Genomic DNA, 24,755 nt, shown 5'->3' with positions numbered 1-24,755 from the left:
GGGAAGCTGCTACAGAATTATGGCACAGATGCAGCTGGTCCCCATCTTCCTTTAAAGAATCCTGTCTCCCTTTGACAGGCAGTAACAACAACATGCTTCAAACGTCAATGTTTTGTTAACTCTCAAGCACTATAAAGACAACTTTTAATATGCAGAGAACATGACACCAAAATTGCAGGCCAAGAGCAAAGCAGTGAAGGATTCTGAGAGATATTTTACCTAGTGATCTTTCCTTTGTTTGGTTTGCTGACCTCACCACTGGAAGGCTTGCTCGTGTACGGCTGCCTCTGGAAAATGGGGTTGGAGAATCTCCCTCAGACATGGCTTCTAAAGAATCGGCAGATGCTTCAGACAGATGTTCTGCTTGGTCTCCCAAATTGGGCTGTGGGCTTTGAGACAGCCTTGGACTCCTTGTCTGTAAAAGTGAAATAAATATATTGTTAAAATATTGCAAAGGTCACTAGGAACATCAAGATCCAACTGTCTGAAGAAAAAAAAAGCAATGAAAAGGAGTTTAACCAGCCTCTGAATGCAGCAGTCTACAAGGCCATGTGTACTCAAGGTGAGTTTTATGAAAGTTATTTTAAAAAATACCATCCCTGGGTATTCCATTAAGGTTTTTATTGCTATACATATACTGTACACATTTCATTTCTAACAACAACCTGAGGCTGACATATTATAGGGTGGATATATGGCAATTCCATTCCCTGTTTCTCAGACAACTATTAACATTGGTTATGACAACCATGGTTGTGCGTGTGTGTATAGGTGAGTGCGCTCACACACAGCCTCAACTGTTGGATTAAAAATTCATTCAATAAGATTTCTGAGATCTGCTCTCAAAAACAATGAGTGAGTTCTATCAAGAAGAAACTAGAGCATACAAGCATTTGCACTTTTGACAACTAAAATGCTATTGTTAATCATAAAAATCTCTAAAATGTTGCACTACCTTGAGAAAAATATCTTGAAAATAAATTTAGCAGTATAGCTGTCAGATTTCAGCATCAGAATTGCTGAAATATGCTGTGAAGATTAAGTTTTAGCAAGGCCACAACAGCAATCTAAAGTTTTTATCAAACATATTAAAAAATCATGAACTAAACTCTGTTTTCATTGATGCCAACATAAATGTGGAACAAGCCTACTGATTAACTGAATTACTTCTGATTCCCAGTGCACAACTGCAAGCAGAATTTAGTTGTGTACAATGAACTGTAATTTAGGCCAGGTTTACATTAGACCTGGAAGTTTGGGTTAAGATATGCAACTCCAGCTACATAAAATACATAGCTGGAGTCAGCTTACCTTAAGCCGAGTTTGGCACCCTCTTCACAGAGGGAGGCCAATGGTAGCAAATGTTCTCGTTGGCTTCCCTTACTCCTCACGACTGCTGGACTTGCTAAATTGAACACCAGAAGATCAATCTCCGGTGTGACAACTGCAGATGCGACCTTACTGTTAACTGCTAAGTATTCTATATTTAAGTCCATTCTACCTAATCAACTCTACTGGCACCAATCCAGGTTTTTATATTAGCTCCTATTATTGGAATTTCTGACTAACAAAAGTAAACTCAACAGGAGATGCAAGGTCCTGAACATTTTCATCTTCTACTTCAAAAAGGGCTTTGTGTTTTGTGAAAGAATATATTAATACATTTTACAACTTATAAGGGAAGTTGCATTGATAAACATACAAGAATTCTGTTTTCTCTTTTGCAAAGAAAAACAAACTTTTGCCATTGTAATTCAGACTTAACTTGGTAGGGAAGTAATTTTTCATAGTTTCTCCAGTAAATTTTACACCCAAAATAAATAGTATATCTACCCCTAAGTACAGCAATACAAAACAAGGAAGTTCCTCCCTCCCCCAAGAACTACACAGGAAATATACACTTTTAAAAAGTAAAGGCCTAAAGACTTAAATTAGTTTATGTTCCCAGGCAGAAAATGCCACATATCATATCCATCTCTCTTTCCTCTCCCATTTTAAGTCCAGAAACATGCATTAAAATGCCCTATTCATAGACTAAAAACAACTCCCAAACTGCGTTTGAAAAGTTAGTCAGATTAAGGACAAGTTCCTGCTCCTCCACTCCAAAAAGGCCAAAACAACACATTTTGCTGGCATGTGGCTCTTTCGGCAGTTTCTCATGTGAGATGGAGAAGCTTGTTGCAGCAATGGCATAAATCATGTAATACTCCCCCTGTGACCCTAAATGTAAGCAACAACTGTTAACTTTTATGAGGTTTTCATTAGACTGCTCTACACCCCCAGCTTCTCTATTGCCAGCCTGTCCGGTTGCTCACATATTATAAATAGTTGGAAATATCTAATGAGAAAACTAAATTCTCGGGAGCTTGCTTATGAAATGTTAGCTATCATCCAATGTCCTGCAGTGAAATTATTCTGTAGCACTGCATTTTTCCCGGAATTAAAACTAACATTTATCTCTAGCAAACCAAGGCATGTTTTGAAATGCCTCTAACATGATCAACTCCAGTCCACAAAGTTGCAAACACAAGAGACTGGTACATATACAATACTGCCTGAGACTTATGAAGGCCTAAAACATAAGTCCACGTAACACAGGCCTGGTCTGAGGCCTAGCTATCAATGGACAAAACATGGCTAACATAAAGCAAAGCTAAGCTGAGAGAAAGAGGCAGGCCCCAGCTCACAGAACTTGGCACGGACAGGGCTGAGAGTATAAAACACCAATTGGTAATAGGCCCAAGTGTAGAACAGTAATTGGTACCAGGTACTGACTATAAAACAGTAATTGGTATTGATCATAACTTGAAAGTACATGGAAACACCAGCTCATTAAAAAAGAACTTGGTACCCACAATCCCCACAGATACAGATACAGATACAGATACAGATACAGATACAGATACAGATACAGATATAGATTCAGGAAAGGGTCTAAAATGACAGCACAATGGATAGAGATGTTCTAATCGAACAATGAGGTACTGCGTGATGTGTGGTATCTAATAGTGTCCGAGTGTAGTAGAATCATAGAACTGGAAGGGACCTTGAGAGGTCATCAAGTCCAGTCACCTGTCCTTACAGCAGGACCAAGTGCTGTCTAGATCATCCCTGATAGATGTCTATCCAACCTATTCTTGTATATCTCCAGTGATGGAGATTCCACAACCTTCCTAGGCAATTTATTCCAGTGCTTAACCACTCTGACAGTTAGGAAGTTTTTCCTAATGTCCAACCTAAACCTTCCTTGCTGCAGTTTAAACCCATTTCTTCTTGTCCTATCATCAGAGGCCAAGGAGAACAATTTCCCCTCCTCTCCCTGTGACACCCTTTTAGATATCTGAAAACCTCTATCATGCTCCCTCTCCGACTTCTCTTTTTCAAATTAAACAAGCCCAATTCCTTCACCCTTGCCTCATAGGTCATGTTTTCTAGACCTCTTCTCTGGACCTCCTCCAATTTCTCCACATCTTTCTTGAAATGTGGTGTCCAGAACTAGACACAATATTCCAACTGAGGCATAATCAGTGCAGAGTAGAGCGGAAGAATGACTTCTTGGGTCTTGCTCACAAAACTCCTGTTAATGCATACCAGAATCATGTTTGCTTTTTTTGTAACAGTTTCACCCTGTTGACTCATATTTAGCTTGTGGTCCATTATGATCCCTAGATCTCTTTCTGCAGTACTCCTTCTTAGACAATCACTTCCCATTCTGTTTGCGTGAAACGGATTGTTCCTTCCTAAGTGGCACACTTTGCATTTGTACTTATTCAATTTCATCCAATTTATCTCAGACCATCTTCTCCAGTTTCTCCAGATCGTTTTGAATTATGATATTATCCTCCAAAACAGTTGACTCCCCTCCAAGCATGGTATTATCTGCAAACTTAATAATCATACTCTCTATGCCATCATCTAAATCGTCAATGATGATATTGAACAGAACGGGTCCCAAAGCAGACCCCTGCGGAACCCCATTTGTTATGCCTTTCCAGCAGGATTGTGAACCATTAATAACTACTCTCTGAGAACAGTTATCCAGCCAGTTATACACCCACCTTACAGTCGCCCCATCTAAGTTGTATTTGCCTAGTTTATTGATAAGAAGGTCATGCAAGACCATATCAAATGCCTTTCTAAAGTCTACGTATACCATGTCCACTGCTTCTCCCTTATGCACAAGACTTGTTATCTTATCAAAGAAAGCTATCAAATTAGTTTGACATGATTTGTTCTTTACAATTTCATGCTGACTGTTACTTATCACCTTATTATCTTCCAGGTGTTTGCAGATGAATTCCTTAATTACCCGCTCCAATATCTTTCCTGGCACAGAAGTTAAATTGGCTGGTCTGTAGTTTCCTGGGTTGTTCTTATTTTCTTTTTAATAGATGGGCACTATATATTTGCTCTTTTCCAGTCTTCCGGAATTTTTCCCGACTTCCTTGATTTTCCAAAGATGATAGCTAAAGACACAGACACCTCTTCTATCAGCTCCTTGAGTATTCTAGCATGCATTTCATCAGTTCCTTGGTGACTTGTGACATCTAACTTTTCTAACTAATTTTTAACTGGTTCTTTTTTTTAAATTTCTAATCTTACCCCATTTCCACTACCATTGATTATGTTAGGCATCCCTTCATCATCAAACTTCTTGGTGAAGACCAAAACAAAGAAGTCATTAAGCACCTCTGCCGTTTCCAAGTTTCCTGTTATTGTTTCTCCATCCTCACTGAGCAATGGGCCTACCATATCCTTGGTCTTCCTCTTGCTTCTAATATTTTTATAGAATGTCTTCTTGTTACTCTTTATGTCTTTAGCTAGATGGTAACCTGACATGTCAGGAATGATGTGTAACTTGTTTGTACCTGTATATAAAATGGTGTCTTGAGGGCACAGTCCGTGTCTGACTGGGGGGCGCAGTAGGGGTCTCCCAGTCCACTGTTATGGACTACATATGTGTAGTGGTTCAGTAGAGTCTACTGACAACTATTACTGTTCTTTGCTTAACTGTAAACCTGGCTGGGCACCTTCGAGCCTTATCTGATTTGTGGACTTTGGGGGCTCTTTCAAAATCTGATGCGTTAACTAATTGTGCAAGTCAACACGGCACACATCATTGAACATACTTGCGAGCAGCCTTTTGGTTATCGTCACTGAAATAGCAGGAACTCATCAGAATGAGCCTGCCTGACTGACAATACTGCCTGAGACTTTAAAGAAGTGACAAGTAACCTACACACATGAAGGATTTCAGGAAATCAGTACTTCTTTCATTCTATTATCTGAAATGTAGACAGTGCTACCAAGTCAGGTCACCGTGACTTTAACTTATTGAACAATAAAGAGAACTAAAACACATTATGAAGCTCAGGTTCCAGTAGTGTAAATAGAAAAAACATAAGGCAATATAAAACAAGGCAATTAATAAGCACTATAAAAGAATCAAGGTAGAAAAGCTTATTTTGGGAAAAAATGATTTTGATAAACTAATTTTGCTTTATGTTTTCTCCTGTTACATTTGGTTCCATTGTTCTTCAGACAAGCCGGATGAGGAAGTTGTAAATGTGTTATCAGTTTCTGTTGTTACATTTTTTTTATGCAATTCTTTAGCATTTAATATAAAATGTCTCAGATCCCTCTCATGATTAATGCTAACTTCACATTGACTAACAGAGACACTGCGGCTAGCAATGTTTAATCAAATGAGTGCAATGTTAAGAGGCTTATCAAAAACTAATTAAGCAAGAGTGACTCATATAGTAGATTCTGCAAAAACAAGAAGTCTGATCCTGCACTAAGCTAAATCTGTACGAGTTTCAGTGAGGTCAACAGAGTTACACAATGTAAAACCAATAGCAGTGAGAAGTGAATTTGGTCTATAATGTACAGCTCTCTGCCTTGTAGAAAGCCTCAGGCCATGTGTAGTGCTCAAGTACTGTAACATTTTTAATTTTAAATAGATAAGAACTATCACTGGGGAATGGTGGCCATCCCTGTACTTCTGAGAGATCGATGTATATAAGGACTGGGGTGCAATTTTCTTTTTTTCTCAATGGTGAGCAACAGGTAGGATGAAAGCGATAATTTAAATAAAAACTGTCATTACACTGATTACAGGGGAAGATCCTCACCTGCTCAAGTTGCCATAAAAGCACAAGCAGAAAGAAATACCTAAATATAGGAAGTCCCCAATTTACGAACAGGTTGTGTTCCAAACGTTTATTTGTAAGTCAGCTGTTTGCAACTCAGAATGCATTTTCCCATAGAAACAATGTTATAAATGGTAGTTAGGTTCCCAGGGAAAAAGCTTTGCAATGAAAAATAGTAGAAAATAATACTGTTGCAGCACTAATAATTAAACAAAACAGAAAAACAATAACATTATCTAAGAAATAGTTTTTATTTAACCTTAAATGCTGGTGCTTAAGAAAAGGCAGGTTTAATAAGAGGAAGATAAGGAGATAGGTGGAGATTCTGAAGAGCCATAGGGCCAAACTAATTCTTCTGAGTTCCCCAGGATATTAGATATTTTGGGCCTCCCTTCGGCTCCAGGCTAGGACCAAAAGTGAAGGGTTTAGAGTGCAGGAGGGAGCTGTGGGTTGAGGCACAGTGATGTGCGTGCGAGGAGATGAGGCTTCCAACTGAGGGTATGGGTTCTGGAGTTGGACTGAGGACAAGGTATTTGTGGTACAGTAAGGGATTCCAGGCTGGGGCCAATGGGTTTGGAAAGAGTTCAGGGCAGGAGATGGGAGTGAGGGTGTGAGGTCTGGGTGGAAATTAGGATCCAGGAGGGGGCTCAAGATTGGTGACACCTCAGTTGGAATACTGCATCCAGCTTGGGGTGGCACTCTTTAAGAAAGACATGGACAAACTGTTGTCCCCATGGAGAACAATAAAAAATGATAAAAGGTTTAGAATACCTGACCTATTAGGAAAAGTTAAAAAAATGGGCATATTTTGTCTTGAGAAAAGAAGGTTAAGTGAGGACCTGATAATAGTCTTCAAAATATGTTAAAGGCTTTTACAAAGAGGGCTGTGTTCAACTGTTCTCCACATGTACTGATTTAGGACAAGATGAGATAAGTTTAGGTTACTGATTAGGAAAAATTAACCATGACAGCTATTAAACTCTGGAATAGGTGTCCAAAGAATCCCTATCACTTGAGCTTTAAAGAAGAGGTTGGACAAACACCTGACTGGAATAGTGCAGGTTTGCTTGCACACGAGGCAGGACTTTTCAAGGTTCCTTCCAGCCCAAGATTTCTATAAGTCTATAATTTAACAAGGAACTATGAGTGTGAGGAACAAGTGTGAGGAACCCTTTATAAAACAGATGAACATTAAAAAGCCAGTATGGAAATTGGGATTGGGAGCCACTTGAAAAGATAATAAGTATATATTCCCCTCCTTGTACCCCTCTTTTGATATGCTCCATAAAGATGTCACTCCAAGAGATGCAAAAATGCAATGTCTTATTTAAGGACATTCCTGTAACTTTCACAGCCACAAGAAAGAACAAACTACATGATAGCTTTGTGGCATGTAATAAAATGTACTTAGGTAAATAAGTGTTCTCATTTCCACAGGTCAATATCTGAACTTTTCTGCAGCTGTTTGACCTCCCAATTAATTAAAAAATGAAAACAAATTTCAAATATACGTGAAGCATATAGACATTAAGTGGTTACTAATGCATTGGGGCCACATTCTGCCCTCAACAACATGGGCTCGACTCCCACTGATTTGATATAGTTCGGTGCATGTATCCAAAACAAGAGTGTGGACATTTACCTCTACCATGCTATTATAGAAGCAAACTCAAAAATAAAAAGAATGTCAAAGGATGCACATGCATCAGATTACGGTACCCATTTTTCTTGACATGAACCACATTTCACCGCAGTGGAATACAAAGGGATAAGCATGCAGATCCAGATTTACTCAAAAACACTGATACTAATTGCGAGGCAAACCACACACAGTTAAAAGGTAGCAGGCTCAATCCAAGGCAGAGTGCAGAAAAAGAAAGTACAGTACTAACTCTCTGAGAGGATTCAATTTTCATCAAGTACCTTTGAATGTCAAGTTCTGAATGAAGGGAGACCAACATACACTGCAAAGCCTGTAGAACAAAGTAAAAGACAGAAAGAAGAAAAAAAGAGAATAAGAAAAAAAAAGACAAAATTGTTAAAAGGAAAAACAAATCAAAACACAACAAAAGAGAACAGCCTGTGAATAATGAAACCATACTGCGGCATACTAGCAGCAGAAAGGAAAGGTGAGAGATATATTTTAAAAATATAATGAACATAAGGCAGGATATACACAGCAAGCAATATAGTCTATCAATAGGTAACACAGTTTCATTTCAGTATTCCAAGCAGCAGTTCTACAGCAGTGAACTCAGAAGGCGCATTAAGAACTGGTGAGTTACGGATGTTGACAGCTGTCCTACTATAACCCAAGTTTAAATGAAGACCACGTTATCATTCGCTCATTGTGATGCATAATTTGTGATGCCTCTCATTCCCCACAGTGTCCAGCATCGTCAAAGGGAAGTGACAGGATAACTCGATGGCACAGTCCTTCCTTGAACACATTATGAAGAATATTGCTTGATCTCATGAATTTACTGCAATTTTCACAATTGTTGGTGTTTTCCATAAAGCTCCAGCTCACAGATTCATATGATGATGTTAAAATCACTGCTTCTGTTTAAAAACAAGTTTCTAGCTTTCACAGTTGTGAAGGAAATCTTGAAATTAGGAGGCTTAAGATTCACAATACAAAGTTCTTTTTAAGAACCAAGACTGTAGTACTGTTAACATTTCATGATTTGAGGGGGCCTGAATCGTTATTTCTGAAAACACTTCAAATTGTACATGTAACGCTACATGTAATTTAAATGTAATTTAATCCTTTGTATGAAAAGAAAAGCATTTTACTCTACTTCTAAATCTTCTCCCCTTCAGTATGTGTCAAGCTCCTATTACAATTGTTACGTGCTTAATTTGTGCCAGGGCTTGCACGGGCTGAGTCCCAGCACCTCTAGGCTTTGTAGTTCATCTCCCTGGCACCTCTAGGCCTGCTGCATCATTACAAATGTAAAAAAATTGTAATGAAACAGCATCTCTTTCATTACAAATTATGCATCGCAACTATAATGACCCCATTCAATTCTTTCTGCTATTAGTATGAACCAAAGTGAGAAACTACACTGCTTGGATAACTATTAACTACTGCAAATACCTTATTTAGAAAGTGAGCACATGTGATATAAGTGCCAACACTACAATTAAGACAGCAACTCAAATAATCTTTCAGTTCTTGTATGAAAAACCCATAATGGTCATATTTGTGTGATATTTCTTTGATTCCAGGGACAAGTATATTAGTAAACAAATATTCTGTTTCTTCAAGATTTAGTCAAATAGATGTATGGTTTTTGGAGGGTGTTATCTCTTAAAAAAGAAAACAATACAATAGCTGATTGTGGATGTACTAGGAGGTAGGGAAAGAGCTGATTGGCAGGGCCACCAGTGGGTGGAAGGCTTTGGGGGGAGGGAAAGGCATTGACCTGCAGGGCTGCCAGTGCATGCTGAGCATCCATCATTTTTTCTCCCCATGGGTGCTCCAGCCACAGAGCACCCATGGAGTTGGTGCCTATGCTGGGTTCCTCAAACTCTGTCATCCCACACCATGAAACCAAACTGGTACCACTGACTCTGCACTTTTCCCCAACACAAACTTAAGGGCCAGATTTAATTCCCAATTGTGTCCCATTATTAAAGTTAAGAAGGTATCTTTTGAGGGAGGAATGCCTCTGTTATTAAATTTGCCTTTAAAAATAATGAAATTGCATGGAAATTCTTCAGCAGGCAGGCAGGTCAGAATACATAGTTAAAAGTGATCAATACAGTTCATGGATATCTAGAAAACCTAGTACAATGACATATTTTTTGCCCTTCAATATCACACATCATAGCATGTGCACCAAGGATTGGAGGTAGAAGTCTTTGAATGAACATAATCTGACAGGTAAAAACACACACACACACACACACACACACACACAATTCTCATGGACAGTTACATAGTATAGGAAGACTCCCAATATAACAGACAAATTAGGGATATGAAGGCAAGTTGAAGATTCCAGTCTGTTGCAGAGGAGGCTTCAGATCATATCAGATGACTACTTGGATATCATAATATGAGCACAATACTTCTAAAATGACTTTTAATTGCTATGATCTCAAATCAGAGCCTCAGTAGAGGTAAGCCCAGAACAGATTTTGAAGAAATTCAGGACTGAATCCAAACTTTGAGACTTGTACACATTTCTAACATTAACCCAAATATTTCTTATGTACAGGTTGAACCTCTCTAGTCTGGCACTCTCTGGTCTGACAACATACATGGTCCGGCATGAGTTGAGTCAGCTGAATGTTCACTTATCATGGATGTGGCCAAATTTCTCATGGTCTCAAGTTTATTTATAGCCACCAGTCCTGGCTCTCAATGTTCTGTGCTGTTACTTAGCTCTAATGTACCCTCAAATCTTTCAGAGGGGTATCTGTGATAATCTGTAACTTTAAAAAGAATGAGTAGTCCTGTGGCATATTAGAGACTTACACATAGATATAAATAAACCATTTCTTCAGATGTCAGATTATTCCCAAATGCCTTCTGGGAGTCCAGTAAGCAGTGGAAGTGTTGGTAATGCTGCTAGACATTATTGATCGCCTATGGTTTGGCAAATTCTCTGGTTTGGCACCACTCAGGTCCTCAGGATGCTGGACTTAGAAAGGTTCAACCGGTGTTTTATGCCCTCCACTCCCTAAAAATCACCTCAGAAAATATTTAAAAATAGAAAACAGTACTAATCTGTTTCCATTCTTCCAGCCTGTAGCAGAAACAGCTTGATTTTTTTCATGTGGAGGTATGCTTATAAATGTGCATAGACTGCGCTAAGGGAAAGCCAGGTTGAAGAGACGAGCTTTACATTTTAGTTCTCCATGCAATGAGGACTGTAATCCTTCCCTTCTGCTTCAGGAAGGATTTTAATAATATCAGGTCACCAAATCTGAGAAAGTTCTCTCTCACACACCCCTCCTTCCCTGGTTTATCATTTCATTGGCCCACTGAAATGTAGCTGTCACAGGATATCACAGGCAGGGAGAGATAAGCAGCTTCTTAGGTAGTCAGGGACAATCCCATGGATAATTTACACTATCAGAAGAGAGATCTTGAACGAGACTCTATTTAATTCAGAGCTAATAAAGAGACTCAAATCCTGGTATGATAAGCTCACAGCACCTTGCATTGGCAAATGGATGGGCTGCTGAATTTTGTACTAGCTTGGACCTTTTTCACGGCTGCAGTCTTGTTCCTACACAGTGGTCCAGATTTGCAACTGGTATACATTAACCTGGCTCCATTAACTTCAATGGAAATACACTGATCTATACTAGGTTAGTATCTGGCCCAGTGAGTGAAATCTACATATATGATTTAGAGGGTTTCTATGTGTCCGTCTGCAAATCTGTTTAAGAACTCCTCCTAAATGGTAAGAGCTAGGGCCACCAAATTTGGTATTCAGCTTCCTCTCCTCCTAGCTTAAAGCAAGGTCAGGGTTTGGTTGTGCCAGGAAAGCCAGAAGCCCAGGAAAAGTACAATATTTTATAACATGCAAAGGGAGGGGCTGCTGTTTGGAGGGATGTGATATGAGAGTGTCCACTGGGGGCAACGAGGCTTCAGGGGAGAGCTGTCCTGTGTCCAGCTGTCCACTAGGGGCAGCTGTACCACCAAGGGAGTCGCTGGCAGGGCTGGGGCTCCTCCATCTTGCCTGCCAGCACACTGGGTAAGAAGCCTCCCTTCCCAACCCTTTCCCACTCATCTTGGACCTTTGCCACTGTGCCAGGAGGGAGGAGAAAAATGTCCTTGGCAGTGGGAGAGGAGCTTGGAAGTGAGAAAATGCCCCGGTGGGTGGGTGGGGGGAGAGGAGCTGGGGGTAGAAATAATGCCCCTGGCAGGCAGGGGGAGGCTGGGAGGACAGAAAATGCCCCTAGTGGCCAAGGGACCTGGGGAGGAGGGGAGAAAACACCCCTGGCAGTTGGAGAGGATGGGGGGAGAGAAAAGATGGGAGATGCCAGATGGGACCCCCCTGCCCTGAGCCCCTCCTCACATCCAGACCTCACTCTTGTATTCCCCTTGTCTCCAGCTTCCCACACTCACATCCCCAGGCCCTGCCCTGACTCCTGCACGCCACACTGCCAGCCCCCTGCCCTGCAGGACCTGGGCAATGCTGGGTAAGTCTGCTAGTAATGTATATGTGACTATGAGAAATTAGGGATGTAAAATCCTGTTTAAATGGTTAACTGGATAATTGCAGTGTTTGACCGGTTAATTGATTAAAGGGGGAGCAAACAGGGAGGTAGGTGAGGGGCTGCTTCAGCCCCCATCAGATAACATCCCTATAAGAAATAGCTCTCACTCCATCCCCCGGGACACTCAAAGGAAAGTAGCTTCTGTTGAAAAAGGACACTTCCCCAAGAGCTGAGAAAATAAATAACCTACAAATACGTAATATAAAGTGCTATATCCAGCCAATGCTGGATTAGCAAAGAAAGAGACAGCTGAACACACGCTATAAGGATGCAGTATAAAAAGCTGCAGCAGAAAGTCAATTTTTGCTGGGAAAATTTGGAATGCGTAAGAAAAGGAAGAGCAAATACTGAATATATGCAGATGAATCAAGAGTGGAAAAGCCATGACTCTAGGCATATATACTAATAAGTAAGTATGAGAAGGATTTACTATATAGAGAAAAAATGATTTCAGGAGCCAGACTTTACCATGATTAGAAAGGTAACAGGAACAAAGGAAGCAGCTGTAAAACATACTGTTTTTAACTGTAAAAAGAAATAGAGAAATCGGTAGCCTTGGAAAAGGTGTAGAAATCTGAGACTCAAAGAAGGAAGGCAAAGATGCCAGGAATGTGCTGACTCTCATCAGTTTGAGTCCTGAAAAACATCTAATGCCTATAATTGGCAAAAGAATATTCAAATGATGAGTATTGTAACTTAGGAAGAGAGAAAAAAGTTAAATAACTTAGCGTTGAATGTGTTAGTAACTGCCCCGTACCTGAGGAGAGACTGAATCTGAGTGTAAGATTATCTTGTGCAATCAGCTTACTAAGTAGACCAAGGGAAAGTATTCACTGTACTAAGCAGGATCAGACCTGTTTAGATTCTCAAGCTGCAAAGAAAAATCCAGCTACCTCAAATGCTGGTGGTGGTGATTCAGGAGGAGACATCCTTCTCTCGGAGTTAGTCAGAAGCAACTTTGCAGAATGGTATTAGAAGACCACTGTACTGTTAAGAGATTTTTTGGAGGAAAAGTAGCACTGCAGTTCTTACTGGCTGTGGTCATTAAAATCTCATTGAAGCTTTTCAGTAGAGAATGGGTGTAAAGTTCAGTTCACCAAATCAGTTGTTTTCAATATTTTTTTCTCATGACCCAGTTGAAGAAAATTGTTGATGTCTGTGACCCAGTATAATTTGACTAGAGTGTGAGCTCTGCAGAGTGGCTGAGGATGACAACTTTGGGCTGTATGAGAGGTTTTCAGCTTTGGGGGACCGTCAGGAATGGGGAGAAGGGACTTACCTTGAATGGCTCCTAGTCAGTGGTGCAGCGGGGGTACTAAGGTAAGCTTCCTGCCTGTCCTAGCACCACAGGCCATGCTGCACTGCAGAAGCACCCAGCAGTAGGTTCCAAGCCAATGGGAGTGTGGAGCTAGTGCATGGGGCAGGGGCAGTACACAGAGCCCTCTCCCCTTAGGTGCCAATCTTGCTGCTGGCTGATTCTGAGGCACAGTGCAGTCTAAACTGCACATCAAATTTAGGTCCTTGTTTTATATTTTTGGTAAATTTCAGAAAGGAAGTAAGTCCTTACAAAGTGAACAAGCAGAATTTAAGAAAACCACTCAGGAAAACTAGAAGGCTGCTCATATGTTTTACAAGAGATTTCTAAAGCCAGGTCTACAATATATTCCCATGTAGGAAGCAAAGGCATGTTAGCAAAAAGGCTGAGATGCTATAAAGCAATCATGGAAATGGAATGTGCTTACAATCTATTACCAACTACTCTTTTTGTGGTCATGCAGAATCATGTAAGAAAGTTAATATTGGAGGGAAACAGTAATGGGAAAGCAAAGGGCTGAATATGACTATGTGGATGATGATATATTACTGGGAGGGGTACTGACTCATATGTCCTCTTAAAGAGCTTTGAACTGAAGGAAGGAAATAGGGATCAAATACTGTTTCCCACAGACCAGGTTTTTGTTGGGAGTATGTGAACAAGCCAGATAAGAAAAAAGTAAGGATGGCATTACAACTGGGTTTGAGCCAGAGAGGTTGTTCTACTAGTAATTTTAAAATAGAAGAAATTTGCCAGACAAGGAAAATAATGTGCTTACACCCATATCAGGGTGCAAAAGGTGAGCTCAGATGAATTGCAAGCAGTGTACAGGACAGCTCTTTGGGCAAATTATGATGAAACAGGGATGGACAATGGCTAATGGTTTGAGAGTAATCACAGAGACTATAACATCAGCCAAATGTAGATTGTGAATGTAGACTGAGGGAAGAGAACAAAGCAAGAGTACTGCATGAAACATTCAGATTCAGAATTTGACATTCCATGCTCTAATTAGCATATTCTGCCTTTACAGCATCACACAAAATGCACATGTTCTTTGGCCATTTGCTTATTAAAAATCACAGATGAAAACTATGTACACATGCTGCCTTAGCAACATGAAATACTTAAATCCTCCTCTTCTCTCATATTTATTGCTCTCTCAACATCGAAGGAAAAAATAATTTGTATTATCAACAATTCTTTATTATAAAGAAAATAAGTTAGAAAGAGCTAAGTTTGAAAGTGCCTCTCAACTGAATTCAATAAATGCCCACAAATGGCACATATATTTAAAAATTAAATCTAAGAAAAGTGAAATTAGTGGCCCCTGAACTTTTTACCTCACGCCCCCTCTCTTATCCCTATTTGCACCCACACACACCAAGTCAGGGCAGGGAGCAAGGTCACAGCTTGGGGTGGGGGACACAGAAAGGGATAAGGGGGCCAAGGTCAGGGACAGGAGTGAAGGAAGAGCCTGGAACAGTATCTCAGCCTGGTGCTGAGGCCAGCTGTCAAGGCCAGGCAAAGGCTGTCTAAACTATACCCCTTTGTCGGCAGAGGGATATAAATTAGACACATCAAAAGTGCAAATGAAGCAGGGATTTAAATATCCCACACTTCATTTGCATAATTGTGTTATGGCACCATTTCAAAAGTAAAACCACAGCCTAGACGCAGTTCTTTTGAAAATGGCACACTTTTTCAAAAGATCCTGTAAGCCTAATTTTTTAAGCTTACAGGATCTTTTGAAAAAGTGCCCCGTTTCGTTCAAAAAAGCACCCCATTTTCAAAAGAACTGTGTCTAGACCGTGGTTTTATTTTCAAAATGGCGCTTTTTCAAAAAAAAATGCCATAACGTGATTATGCAAATGAAGCACGGGATATTTAAATCCCTGCTTCATTTGCACTTTTGATGTGTCTAATTTACATCCCTCTGCCAACAGAGAGGTGTAGTTTAGACACAGCCAAAGGGATCAGAGCTGGACAGTGTTCTCTCCCTGCTTCTCGTAAGGGATGGCTTGGAACCCAGTCATGCCCCCCAAATGTTCCTCCACATCCTTCTGGGAGGTGCCCCACAATTTGGGGACCTCTATGTTAAATAGTCTAGAAATGAAAAAGGAAGGGATCCAGCATATTCCCTAGAACCACATATTCCTTCATCATTCATTGTCACAATCCCCATTGTTTTGGCTGTAACAGAAATAAGCTATTGAATATACACGATTGACTGCTTATCTAGGGTGACAGAATAGAGTTTCCTGTTTCCCTTAGAAACGCTCCCCAGCCTCGACCTCTTGATTCTTCAAAGTGTTCAGTGCTTGGCAGGACCTGGCCAGAGCACTCACGTACATGACATCACTTTTAGGAATCATTAGGACTACTAACATACTTGAAGTTAGGCACATTTTTAATTTCTCAGCAGGAGTGAGGCCAGAATTGCCTTGTAGAACTGAGCCCTAGATCACTGCTCTATTGAATCCTAGCCAACCTTTCATAACCATAAAAGAAGTCTGAGAAGTTCAATAAAGTGAGAAGTGTATCTTACATTCTTACATTTCTGTTTTCTCTACAGTTAGTCAAACACAACTTTGAACAGTGTAACAGGTCAAACCAGATTCTCTGCATCATACTGGAACAAACTGATTGGCTACAGTTCCTCTATGTAAATCCAGTTCAAGCAGTTCTTTCATTCAGGAAAATTCCGTGCACAAGAAGGTTTACAAATTATAGACTTATAACATGGCATAGAAATTTCAGAAAAAAAACTGGCTAAAAATGTGAAACATGGATGCTTAAAGCGAATCATGTAAACCCACATTTAGGCACATTAAACAGCCTGATTTTAAGAAGAACCAACCACCCTTACTCTCACTATTTTTAATAAAAGTTGTTGGGTGCATGGCAACTGAATAATCAGATTATTTTATTTATAAAGTGATTCATATAAAATGTTTAGCTACTTAAACATTGTTTTATGGGTTTAATTTTAACAAGTTTGAAAATGTTAGCAAGTCTTTCCTCTAGTTCTCTTCCAGTTTTGTTTTAGTAGCTGTGACACTTGCACAAACATAGGTTCTTTCTTTTTAAGAAAAAACATCTGTTCCTGTTGTTGATGCCCTACCTGAAGTTATTATCCTCCCTAACATCACCATTTATTGCTGAGAAAACCATTGTGATTCCCCATAAGAAGATTAGGATTTATGGGAAGTAAGCAGCATGCAAAGATAAGCTGTAAAGGAATAAAGATCATGATTTCATGGAAATGTCCCTAGTAATATACAAATATAGGCAAGAGGAAATAAAACAAAATCTTTCTCTCTCACACACACAGGTCCAGGTCTCTCTCTCTCTCTCTCTCTCTCTCTCCCCTCCACTCCCCTCCACTCCCCTCCCCTTCCATTTTTCCTCTGGTTTTCCCTCTCATATTTACATAGACAATTGCTGAGCTGGTTATTTGTTTGACAATCAGTGGCATATGTAGAGTTCTGCAAATCTGCAGATATGCACTTTATATCTGCGGATATCCGCATTCACAGATGTGGATGCAGAAATCTGCAGCTAATTTTTGCAGCTATGGATGCAGATACAACTTTTGTATCTAAAACTGTGCAAATTTGTGCATAGCTGCTTTATATCCTTGGTTATTTGCATTCATGGATGTCATTGGGAATATTTGCAGCTCATTTTTGCAGATACAAATATCTGCAGGACTCTAGGTATTTGGCACATGACAGAGAACATAATGACAAACTATGGTCTAATCTGAAAAGCATCTGTTGTATTGTGGAACACATGCCTCATCATTTTTCACTGGCTATATCTAATTGTGATTGATCTTCCAAGAGCTCTTTCTCTTTGGATCTCATTTTTACCTGCACTATTAATTAAATGGCCATTATTTTCTTGTCTGCGGTTAGCTTTTTAAGTTAAACCTGATGAAAGCTATTCAAATGATGGAAATAAAAATGTGAAGATTGGGTTACTTGCAATTCAAATTGTACAGGTTCCTGTAGCTATAACAAAAGAGGGAATAATTATGAGGTAATTATTTAGAAGGAAATACAGAGAGAAGCCTGACTATACACTGTAACTACAGAATGCTAACTTTGTATGGAAAGCTGGCAAACTCAGGTGCCTAAACGGAAGTTGAGCTCTTCTGCAAAATGGTACGTCACATACCATGCACTATCAAGATACATAACACAATAACAACATTTTTGGAGTACAATGAATAGCTAATACATAGATAAATAGTAATAAAATCACATTCTAGCTATTTCAACAGAAATGTCAGTTCAAATATATTCTAAACAGAAATACCGCAAGGCTGCTATTGGCTTCACAAGACACATAAAGCAAGCACATAATCAGAGCTAGAATAGAAATTCAAAAATTGATAATATCATAATTGTCCACCAGTCGAGACAGGACTAATACACCAAGAAGAATCTACATCCTATAAAGCAGTTTTCAACTTACAAGGCAGGGGTGAGGAACCTCAGGCCTGGCCCCGGGCTTGCCTGGATCCAGCCCCCGAGGCTCAGCCTGCTCCGCCCCAGCATAGGGTAGCCTGCACTGGTACTCCAGCCCCGCCCCCCACCTCCTGCTGCCCCACCATGGGGCTGGTGCACATAAAGTCCAGTAGGCTGGGCCCCCTAGACTCTGGTGTGGAAGAGGAATGTGAGGAGTGTCTTTCTCCTTCTCGGTCACGGGTCATGTCAGTGAGGGTGGGTTGTTTGTTTTTGGTTTTGGCTAGGGTTGCCAGATACTTTCACAAAAAATCCCAAACATAGTGGGGGGAAAAATTGATTGAGCAAAAAAACCAAAAACACAAGGGACCAAAGTTGATGAGCAAGAAAAAAAAAATCCACACGCTCCCCGCTTCCCTGCCAGATGCAGCCTTTCATCTGAAAAAAAACAACAGAAAATACCAGACATTTACATGTCCGGTATTTTCTGGTATTTTTAACCAGACAGGGGCCACAAATACTGGACTGTCCAGGCAAAAATTGGACACCTGGCAACCCTATTTTTGGCTTCTCACCTGTGTACAGCCCTGGCTAATTTTTCTGTAGGTCAGTGGCCCTCGACCCCAAAAGGGTTCCCCCACTCATAAATTACAAAGTTTACATGGATTGGTAGTCTATCAAACAAACCAGCCTTCAGCAGTGTCAGTCGCTATGAAGCAGACTAGTATGTGGTTGTCTGATGACAGAACAGTGGAAAACACAGTCAAAAGATCACACACAACTCAATATCCCTTTCATTCTATCTCAGCTGATGTGCTGCTGTTTTAGCATGTTAACTGTAAATGCCCTTAGAAATACTGAAAATATACAAATCCTAAAGTGACAGGAATATTTCATACACACCACCAGAAGAACACACATTAGCCTCATCTGCATACCACACACCCCAAATTCTTCTCCATCTACACCAGAGCACCCCATATTCTTTAACATCTCTACCTCAGTCAACAAATAATATGCCCATATTTGCTGAAGCAAAGAGAGTAAATAAAAATAATATTCGGAAAGGCTGTGCCATATCAATCACCTAGCCAGCAAGGCACAGTTCTTACTACTTGACAAAGTTCATAACTTGAACATAATAAAGGTTTTATTCTTTGGATTTATCCTGGATCACTGAAGTCAAAGGGAGTTTTGCTGTTGACTTCATGATTGTCAGGATTTCATCTACACAGTTTCATATTCCATTAAAGGAGGAATTTGAAATAGTCTATATGAGGTGAGAAAAACTATATTCCAACATATGGTTTCCCAATATGTTTCTCACAGTAATTCATTTCCCAACTGCTGCTGATCCACTGAAATTAACTGTAATACCTAATCATTTTTTAAGACTCAGAGGGATAGCCATGTTAATCTGTAACTTTAAAACAATGAGTAGTCCTGTGGCAACATAGGGCTTGTGTACACTAGGAAATCATGTCTAAGTAATAACTCCTGAAATAACTATTTTGAAATAGCATGTCCGCACATCAGGGAAGCCTAGAAATTAGTCTGAGGCAAGCTCCCTTAATGTGGGCACAATACCCTCGACTTAGAGCCCCAGGAAGCTCCAGGGAGTATTTACACTGAATGATTCTGGCGCGTAGTTATTTCTAAATAGTAGCAAAGCATCCACATCAGACAAAATAACTATTTTGAAATAAGTGTAATTCCTTGTGGAAATCAAGTGGTTGTTATTTCAAAATAACCAGCCCCTTATTTCAAAATAATGGGCATGGCAGTGTGGATGCTCTGCTTGTTATTTTGAAATAACTCTTTAGTGTAGACCAGGGCTTAGAGATTAACCAATATGATCCTATGTATTTGTTAGTCTCTGAAGACTGCGTCTACACAGCAAGCAGTTATTTCTACATAATGTTGATAGAACGTTGAGCTGGATGACTTCGTCCTCTGATTCCTGTATCCCTCATTGTATGAGGAGTAAGGGGAGTTGGAGTAAGAGTGCTCTTTCTTGGACTTCCTGCAAGTGAAGACATGCTATTTTGAAATAAACTATTTTGGAATAACTATTCTGGAATATTTATTTCGAAAAAAGCGTACAGTGTAGATGTACCCTTAGAACAGGACAATAATTTTTGACAGGGGTCCACTCTAAGATTTTGGAAAATGGTTGAGGGCCCCACTCTTCCTTGATATTAATGGAGGAGATGTGGGGCCTGTGATGGAGGTTGGGTGCAGAAGGGAGCTTGGGATAAGGGATTGGGGTTCAGGAGGGAGATTGGAGTTTGGGTGAAGGAGGCGGTTGTGACCTAGGGCAGGACACTGGAGTGCAGGGCTTTGGAATGTGACCTGGGGTAGGCAAGTATTGTGATCTGAGGCAGGAGACTGGGGTGCCAGATCTGGGAGGGGGCATGGGTGTAAGAGGGAGAACAAAGGGTTTGGGTATGTTGAGTGGGGCGGAAGCAGAGGGTTGGGGCAGAAAATGCCTGGGATGCCAGAGGCAGGCTGTGGCCAAGAGACTTACCTGCCAGCTTCCAAACAAGCCTGCCCGCAGAGCTTAAAACATTTCCGAGCCAGCCTGCCTGCTTGCCTGACCACGTGCTTCATTGAATAATGGAGCTGAAAAGAGGGGTCCTGGTTCTTCTTGGCTGTCTGTTATTCCTGAAACTTCCTCACTCCCTCCAGTTTAAAACAGAAATGGAGTCCTGCAGCCACGTTTCTGCATGCAAGGCTGTGGGGCAAGGAGAGGAGTCTGCCTGGAACTCCCCGCTGCCTCCGTGGGCCGGATCCAGTGGCTTGGCGGGCCGGATGCAGCCTGTGGGCCGTATTTTGCCCAGGCCTGCATTGGAAACTAGAAGGAAAGACTGATTCTCCTCTTCTTGTGCAGAAAATCAGATCAATTTATTTTGTCCCTATTTTTAAAAAAATGAATCCACTTAATTTTATTGGTTAGGAATTCAAGAAGTCACAGAAATAATGTACTTCCTCTATTTCCGAAACAGCCAAAGTTGCATGCACCCTTCTGTTCTAATTGCCAGCAGCAAGAATTCTGTGCTTCACAATTTACAGAAGCTAACCATTCATTCCGTAAGTGTATAGCTTTTCTTTCTTCAGTTTCCTGGAATGCATGCCTTTCTACATGCTTAAATAATAAGCAACCAAATTGTCAGTTCCAATCAAGACAGAGAAGCCCCCTAGGCTATCTTTGAAGTGCTATGGTGCTAGATATTTTGTTCACCGCAAAGATTGATGAAACAACTAGGGACAGCTATATTTGGACTCAAGAATGCTCTCTGGATTGACTATCAGCAGGATATGGCTATCACTGTCATTTATGGAAGGAGAAATTCCAGAGAGTTACTATCTTGATAAAGATTTCAACCAAGATGCCATCACAAAAGAGGAAGGGAGAAATAGCTGAGGTTCTCTCTCAGCATCAAGGTTTAAAAACAAGCCTATTCTTACACTGAGGAGCTGCTCCAGTTAAACTGAGATCTATAAGGAGGGCTAGATAGCTCTTTAGAAAAAGAAGAAAATATTTCACACTTTTAATGACTCATAGAGCTCGTCCTTGCACCCCCATTAATTATGTTCTTTGATTTTAGTCAGTCATTCACTAATTACAGTAATCTAAGGAAGTGGGTCTGGCCCATGAAAGCTCATCACCTATTAAACCATCTTGTTAGTCTTTAAAGTGCTACATAGTTTTTCCTTTTGTTTTAGCAAGATCAGACTAACATGGCTACCTCACTATTACTATTGTAATTCTCACCAGCATTTTAACTTCTCCTGCTGTAAAAGTAATAACTTGCTGAAGGAGGGCTAGGAATTGCTATTAAGAAAGATGTAATGCTTGGATCCAAAGCCTGCTAGTCCAAGGGACAGAAGTAAGGAAAGCTAATGTCTGATCTCAGTTGCACCACTTGCTCATTGTGTGAAGCTTGGTAATTCTCTTAACCTTTCTGTCTTTCACAGAGGTAAGAATACATTATGGAGTTGTGAAGCCTAACTCCTTAATGTTTGCAAAGCACCTTGAGATCCTAGAATGGATGAAGCTACAGAAGTACAAAGAATAGCAGTATTAGTGAAAATGTACACATCCGCATGGTTTTTCAATGTCAGTAAATACATTAAATTATATGGCTGTATAGAGAGTTTAACTCTATATTTCAATACTTTTGTTGCCTCATTGATCTCTGAGGATTACCAGGCTACACATAGTGCAGTAGTTCTCAAACTTTTTGCCTGGTGGCCCATCCAACTCAATGCAGACCTTTCCGTGGACCACCAGACAACCACCCATAATAACAAAATGGGTGCAGGAGGAGATGGGGGTGTGAGGTCTGATGAGGAAGTAAGGTGTAGGAGTGGGCTGGGGGTGGAGGATCTGGGTGGGAGGGTTGGGTGCAGGAGCAGACTGGAAGCTGAGGGGGGGGCCTGATCAGAATGGAGGGTGCAGGAGTGGGCGGAAGGTGAGAGAGCTGGGTGGGAGGTTGGGTGTAAGAGCAGGCTGAGAGTGGGGGTGTGGGCAGGAGGTGAGGTGCAGGTGTGGGTGCAAGGTCTGGACAGGAGGGAAAATGCAAGAGTAGGGTGGGGGTGTTAGGTCTCAGCAGGAGGAGGGGTGCTTGATGGGTAGGAGGTGCAAGGTCTGGGCATAAGGAAGATGGGGGGGCACTTACCAGGCTCTGTCCCTCCCACTGCTTCTAGGCACAGCCCCCTACGTGGAGCCCATTGGCCTTGACTCTGGCCAATAGGAGCAGTGGGGAAAGTTTCCAGGTGAATGGTTTGCTGCATTGCCATTCCCCCAGCCAGTAAGAGGGGGAGTGGCAGCACATGGAGCTGCTTCATGTCCCCATGAGCTGGTTCCAGCCCATAAGGCAGAAGTAAGCTGGTTCTGACACTCCAACTTCATGGGAGGGAGCTGCAGGACTGTAGGTCCACCCGGCAAGATGGTCATGGACTATTAGTGGACAGCAGACCACACATTGAGAACCACTGACCTAGTGAAATGGGCTGGTCACCTAACAGTGTAATTGCACCAAAAGAAACTTTACATAGGATTGGGGAGAAATAATACAGATCTCTCAGGGGATTGCCTTCACAGTACCTGGGAGCTAGTGCATGTCTAATAGACTAACACAGTGTTTCTCAACCTTTTTTTGCTCATAGCCCTCTTCTGAGCCTCGTTTACCTCTGTGGCCCCCCTCATAGCCGCTGTTAGTTGGAAAGAAAGGTACATAATTTACCTAATGTTCCGTTTTTTCCATGTGGCCCCCTAGAGGTAGGGCATGGCCCCTGGGGAACCATATGGCCCACGGTTGAGAACCACTGGACTAATAGACTACCAGATCATCTGTCCATTGATTGAGCTTTCAGTTTCCACTTACATCTGGAATTTAATAAAGGGTTTATTATTTTGGAAATACCTGAAAAGGGAAGTGCAACCCAGACCAGTTCCAAATTGAATAGAACAAAACTATGCCTGGCTAGTCAATTTGTGCAACATTTTGCATGAATGCAAATTCTGAAAAGAACTACTTGCTTGATCTTTTCCTGCAGTATTAATAATCTCATGGTATTTCGTTATTTTGTGTCAGAAAGATTTAGTGAAAATAGAAGGGCACAACTAACATTCTGGTAGCACTAAGTACTAAAATGCCATCTCAGAGTCTATAGATGTAATGAATCAAATTTTTTCTTACTATTAGAATCACAAGAGAGCTTGGGATGCAAATAGAGAGCTAGATTATTTATTTATTTACAAAAAGAGAGGAAGCGGTTTTCTTCCAAGTATCCCAAAATATTTGAAGTTCTGGAAAAGAGAGAGCTGGAGAAGGATGTAAAAAGTTTAGTTGCTTGGGAAATTTTTGGACAATAGTTTTTCACAATAAATAACACTCCTCAGCATTAGGATAATACATGCTGATGTTCAGAAATCAGGACTATCTGCAGTCTGGAATGCACTTGAGAGACTCCTGCAGATTATAGAGAGAAAAGGTTTGCTATCTCTTATCTCAAGAAGTTACAGTTTATAATATGTTATCGTAGACTCTATTACTTGGGCATGGAAACGATTAGTTGTATAAACTGTTCAAGCCCCAGAGATGTTCATACCTCACTGATGGTTAAAGTGATAACTGTACTGTGTTCACTTGTAAAGTGCTTTGGGATTCTTCTGGCTAACAGGTACTATATTATAAACATAAGATAATTGTCATAAAGTGTATTGCCATTAATCCTTTCTGGAATCCACATAAAGATATGGATTTCCATTGTTTCGCAATGAGGAACTGAAGATAATATTTCTTGCATGGTATTGGCATTTTTTGTACACCCTTCTAAGCCACCACAACTTTTGGATCAGCACATGACAACTAATGAGGCTTTCAACTTTTCCGACTCCTAGTCAATTTAATCTTGGACAGCAGGTGTGTGCCCTGCACTCAGTCATTTCTGAAAATGTGCCAAAATATAATTCACCCCAGAATGCCTCTTTTCAAGAGACAATTACGAGGTGGCATATTTTCTTCTCTAAGCCAAATGAGACAACTGTCTGCAGTGCACTGGGTCAAG

The 24,755-nt window shown here is 40.7% G+C and overlaps 1 protein-coding gene across 18 annotated transcripts in view; it reads right to left on the bottom strand.

The window, feature by feature from the left end:
• KIAA1217 (KIAA1217 ortholog) overlaps window positions 1-24,755 on the bottom strand; it is a 553,152-nt gene that overhangs the window by 126,830 nt on the left and 401,567 nt on the right. For 10 of the 18 annotated variants that reach the window (XM_075922528.2, XM_075922523.2, XM_089776737.1 and 7 more), the window contains exons 3-4: window positions 8,045-8,125; window positions 220-415 (exon numbers count right to left, since the gene is read on the bottom strand). In XM_075922528.2, the coding sequence (XP_075778643.2) occupies window positions 220-415; window positions 8,045-8,125 (277 nt within the window). The remainder of the gene's footprint in view (window positions 1-219; window positions 416-8,044; window positions 8,126-24,755) is intronic. The other 8 variants (XM_089776740.1, XM_089776738.1, XM_089776743.1 and 5 more) reach the window with 1 other exon arrangement.

The sequence above is a fragment of the Pelodiscus sinensis genome, chromosome 2 (genome assembly GCF_052426305.1).
Source record: "Pelodiscus sinensis isolate ZL-2025 chromosome 2, ASM5242630v1, whole genome shotgun sequence".
NCBI classification, from domain to species: Eukaryota; Metazoa; Chordata; order Testudines; family Trionychidae; genus Pelodiscus; species Pelodiscus sinensis.
Note: the sequence above shows the minus strand (reverse complement) of the source record. Positions and strands in the feature narration are given on the sequence as shown.